This window comes from Fundulus heteroclitus, chromosome 7 (genome assembly GCF_011125445.2).
Source record: "Fundulus heteroclitus isolate FHET01 chromosome 7, MU-UCD_Fhet_4.1, whole genome shotgun sequence".
NCBI classification, from domain to species: Eukaryota; Metazoa; Chordata; class Actinopteri; order Cyprinodontiformes; family Fundulidae; genus Fundulus; species Fundulus heteroclitus.
The window spans coordinates 4,169,009-4,174,135 of NC_046367.1; the positions used below are offsets into that span (position 1 = coordinate 4,169,009).

Below are 5,127 nucleotides of genomic sequence, written 5' to 3' on the forward strand. Positions count from 1 at the left end.
TTGTTCCTCAATTACGCCAGCGGGAGAATTAACATCCGAGGGATGGCATGTCCAGTGCCAGGCTGCAATTATGCAAAGGATAGGCTGGACAGACACCTGGAGCAAGGCCACCCTGAGTTCGATGTGGTCAGGAAGAACCAGATAAGCCAAACTTTGAAGCTGGAACGGACAATCGCCAGCCTGAGAGATCTGAGGGCGAGCAACCCGTCTCCCCCATGGCCTCCACTCTGGACATACCTAACCCTGATCTACTGGGGGATCCTCCTCAACTTCTCCCTGTCCCTGAAGAGCCGTCCTGTACCTCCTGCCAAGGTCTTCTGTCTCAGAACCAGCAGCTTACCAAAGACCTGCTGGACCTGCGGAAAAAACTGAGCTACCACATCAGATGGTCGAACAGAGCCAGGAGAGTTATAAAGCAACTGCAGGAGGTATATACAATTCTTTATTTTATTATATTCAATGTACTTACCTGGGTTAAAGAGCAGCTGATGTACACACATGTGCTTCAACTCTCTGGTTCTCCCTGGTTCCTCCAGGAACCAGAGCCCGCTCCAGGACCCTGGTGGTCCTGCAGTAACCAGGGAGAACCAGCGAGTTGAAGCACATGTGTGTACATCAGCACCGAGAGCAGCTTTCCCCGAAAAGGCTTTAACAATGCTAAACCTTAACCATAATACCTGTAACAGTCCCTCCAGCAGACGTCCTCAGGCCCGGTTGAGACTGAAGACGTGGACGCTCCCTTGGATGAAGGCTCGGAGGAGTGTTTAGATGAAGCTGAGCAGGAAGAAATGGAGTCCAAGCCAGGCCCGCGGGCAGCAAAGGCTCCAACTCCAACTTTGTTTTACCCAGTGGAATACTTGGATGAGTACTGGGTGCACCTAAAAGGCTCGTGCGGTACAAAAAAACACCTGGAAAACCAGAAGTCGAAAGTCCGCCGGATAATGCTCTTTCTTGCGTTCATCACCGAAGGCCAAACCATGCAACAAAACTGGATGTTTCTCCCTAACATTCGGAGGATATATCAGTAAGTGTCCCCATGTGTAATGCTGCCTTCTGTCACCGAGGTTAGGGGATTGATGGATGGATGGGTGTTCAATTTGTAATTATTATTTTATAAACAGGTGGCCTGACTACCTGCTGAACGAGGGGAAGGCTGTCACAACAATAAAGGCTTACCTTGTAAATACCTCGGAGTTCCTGTCATACTTCAAGGACACACCGCCGCCAGCATCCAGGGTCCCCAAGGCCTCCTTGTTCGCTGTGATCCGAGCCATCTCGTCCTCCATCTCCAAGCTTGGAAGGCGTGTGGTGATCCGACAGATCAGGATCAAAAAACGAAAAATGAGCAGAGCCATCTCCAGGCAAAACCTCCACACTTGCCAGGTTACAGCAAGAGCGAGGATCCCCGAGATTATTGGTGAGACATATCTGTGTACATTTCTTTGTACTCACTCACTTACTTACCTGGGTTCCTGACATTAGGCCGTTTCTGCACCGTCCCCTGTATGTCCCAACCCTAACCATTTAATTGCTGTGCTCTGTGTTAGATAATCTGTCCGCTGACCCCAGTCCTGAGAACCGCAGAAGGTTCTTTGGGTATGCCAGCGTCTACCTGGCCAGCCTGTATGGACACAGAACAGGTGTCCTACGCAACATGACTGCGTCAGAGGTTGATGAAGCCCAGAAGGAGGCGAAACTGGGGGATGATGGTTTTGTGATCAATGTAAGTGTACTGGTCATTGCACCTTTAAGCACTTGATATGTCTTCTCATATGTACAGAACAAAAAAAAATAAAAATAAAAGCTCTTTTGCACTACAGGTGAAGGAGCACAAGACAAACCGTGCCTTTGGTCCGGCGCAGCTTTACCTGACCGTGGAGTTTGCCTGGTTCGAACAGTGGCTCATAATCAGGGAGAGATTGAATCCATCCACCGATCTGTTGTTCTTCACCGAAAACAATACCAAAATAGACAAACTGCTGACACACATGCAGGCAGCATGGATTAGATATGGGTCTACCAGGGTGCCCGACTTTTACTGACTTTCGGACCTCCATAGCGACCTATGTAAGCAGTTATATCCCCCTATAATGCAGTAAACTGAAAATAATAATAATAATAAAAAAAGAAACATGATATTGATCAACTTTTTCTTATTTTTCTAGGCCAGGAACATTCTCTCTCCCACATCCCGACAGAAAATCTCAAAGACCATGTGCCACAACACTGCAACCGCGGAGAAGTACTACTCTCACCACCTCAACACCTCACAGCTAGCCCGGATCAGGGAGGACTTTGAGCTGGCCATTAAGCCGGTCAGTGCATTGTCCCCACGGAGGGAGGAACCTCTGCTCCTCACTCTCTTGGAGTCATCCAGCGACAGTGCTGCGGAGCCCCAGGAGAAACCACCTCCGCAGAAGCAAAAGGTATGTCTTATGCCATGTGCATGAAAAGACTTCCATACATAGTAATTCACAACTTATTAATGCACTGTATTTATATTTCAGACACTCAGCCCGCCAGGAACTTCCTCATCCAGCACAACCGAAACCAGCACCAGCACAGAGGAGGAGGATGATGATGGTGGTAGTGGTGGTGGTGGAACCAGCCAGTCCTCCCAGTCATCCAGCCCAGAGTCAGGGTCAGGTTCCACCCAGAGCTCAGCGGCCTCCAGCTCTTCTTCCACCCAGTCCTCCAAGTCAAGCAGCTCAGAGTCAGGGTCGGGTTCCAAAGATGGCTCACCAGCCTCCAGGCCTGAGGAAGCAGCAGCAGCAGCAGGATCACCACCCTATCCTCCCACCCAGGCCTTAGCTGACTCCACCCAACAGGCAGCAGCACCTTCCAGCCAGGACACACAGGGTTCATCCTCCACCCAGAGTTCCCCCAAATTAAAAAAACGTAAGAGCAGTATCAGTCCGTTGTATAGATACAGGCTAAGACATCGGCACATGCGAGTTACCCCAAAAAGGCACATGCTACGGGCACGGAAGTCCAAAAAACAATAGTGTTAATAAAAAAAAAAATTAACAATAAACATGTAAATATCCTGTTCGTACACTTTAATCTAACTGTTTTGGTTTGCTGTGTTATTTAATGTTTTGTTTTGTGTTTCTAAAAAGAAACTACAGAAGAAACCATGTGTATTTAATTCTTGTTTTAAACAACTGTTTGCAAAAGTACCTTTTTATTTATCTTAATTTAATATGTTGGTTTGCTGTGTTGTTTGTAATAGTTTGTGTGCAGAAAGAGATATTTATCTTTAATAAAAGTAAGAGTTCTTTAACAAATGTCTCCCTTCACTGTGTTAGTTATATTACTTATTATTTATATTAGCTAACCTTGTCATGAATGCATTAAGTTACATTCGTGGATGTAACTTAATGCATAAATCAAAAGGTAACATTATTAATATATTCATATTAATTAAAATATCTATTCATAACCAGAAGTTATGTATTGTTAGTGTATATGGTCCAAATGTTGATGAACCCTCATTCTTCCACAAACTCTTCCATGCACTTTCAAAACACGGGGATTGTTCTCTAATTATTGGGGGTGACCTCAACTTTGGTCTAAATGAGGAAATAGACAGGCTGAATACAACAGGGTCTCAGCGTAGTTGGCAGTCATTAAATATAGTCAAACAATACATGAGTGATTTTGGTCTTTGCGATGCATGGCGTTCTCTACATCCTAATAGTAAGCAATATACTTTTTTTTTCAAATGTTCACCACTCTTATTCTCGTTTGGACTATTTCTTAATCAGCAGTTCGCTGCTGTCGGACGTTTCAGATGCTGTAATTCATCCTATCGCTATTAGTGATCATGCTCCTGTTACTTTAACCCTAACAAATAAAAAAAATAACCCCACAAAACAAGAGCTGGAGATTTAATACATCGTTGCTTAAAGATGAAGATTTTAATACATTTTTCAAAGAAGAGTGGGCTTCATACTTAGAACACAATGATCTGCCAGGCACTTCAGCATCTATACTTTGGGAAGCAGGGAAAGCAGTGATGAGAGGTAAAATAATTTCATTCTCATCTCACAAAAAGAAGTTGGAAAACAAGAAGATTCAGGAATTAGAAGAAAAACTTAAGTTACTAGAAACTTCCCTGGAAGAGGGAAAGTTGGGCAAAATCCGTAAAATAAAACTAGAATTAAACCAGTATATTGAAAAGCAAAACAAATTTCTAATAGAAAAACTTCGATTAGAAAATTTTGAACATGGCAATAAGTCAGGAAGCTTCTTAGCTAATCAGTTAAAAATAAATAAAGAGAAAACGACTATATTTGCAGTTACAGATTCCAATGGGAATACATTACATGATCCAGAATGTATAAATAACACTTTCCGTGATTTCTACAAAACTTTATACACATCACAGATAAATCCATCAGACAATGTCATCAAGCAGTTTCTGGATAAAATTACACTTCCTAAACTATCAGATAACCAAAGAACGACACTGGACTCACCGCTGACAACAGTTGAAGTTCAGGATGCTTTAACAAGCATGCCCATTAAAAGGCTCCAGGCCCAGACGGATTCCCTACTGAGTTTTATAAGGAGTTCTGGAGTATTCTGGCACCAATGTTTCACAGAATGTTGCAAGAAATTCAGGAAAATGGCAGATTTCCAGCTAATATGAACTCTGCCACCATCAGTCTTCTGCTTAAGCCAGGCAAAGATCCTATGTTGCCCACCAGCTATCGTCCCATATCCTTAATCAACGTGGATATTAAAATAATATGTAAAGCTTTTGCAAAACGATCAGATAAAGTCACTCCTTTCATAATCCATCCAGACCAAACTGGCTTTATCAGAGGAAGGCAGTCATCCACAAATACACGCAGATTACTTAATTTAATAGATTATTCCTACAGTACAAATAATGAAACTATTATAATGTCTTTAGATGCAGAAAAAGCATTTGATAGAGTAAATTGGAATTTTTTATTCGCTACTCTGCATAAATTTGGTTTTGGCAATTTTTTTATAAATTGGTTAAAAATTTTATACAGCTCTCCTACAGCCTGTGTCAGGACAAATAATCAAACATCTTCCAGCTTTTGTCTCCAGAGGGGCACTAGGCAAGGATGCCCACTTTCCCCCTCACTTTTT

The 5,127-nt window shown here is 43.1% G+C and overlaps 1 protein-coding gene across 1 annotated transcript; it reads left to right on the forward strand.

The window, feature by feature from the left end:
• Window positions 1-138: 138 nt before the first annotated feature.
• Window positions 139-3,249, forward strand: LOC118563653. The gene is made up of 7 exons (XM_036138777.1): window positions 139-428; window positions 687-1,024; window positions 1,122-1,417; window positions 1,548-1,723; window positions 1,821-2,067; window positions 2,166-2,426; window positions 2,508-3,249. Exons 1-5 carry the CDS (start codon window positions 216-218, stop codon window positions 2,040-2,042), a joined length of 1,245 nt encoding a protein of 414 aa, XP_035994670.1. The 5' UTR covers window positions 139-215; the 3' UTR covers window positions 2,043-2,067; window positions 2,166-2,426; window positions 2,508-3,249.
• Window positions 3,250-5,127: the final 1,878 nt, after the last annotated feature.

Excerpts from the sequence above, each read along its gene's own strand:
- LOC118563653 (XM_036138777.1), top strand. The coding sequence starts at position 216 with ATGGCCTCCACTCTGGACATACCTAACCCTGATCTACTGGGGGATCCT. Across the intron at positions 1,418-1,547 it reads GAGGATCCCCGAGATTATTG|ATAATCTGTCCGCTGACCCC; the intron begins GTGAGACATATC and ends GCTCTGTGTTAG. Across the intron at positions 1,724-1,820 it reads ATGATGGTTTTGTGATCAAT|GTGAAGGAGCACAAGACAAA; the intron begins GTAAGTGTACTG and ends TTTGCACTACAG.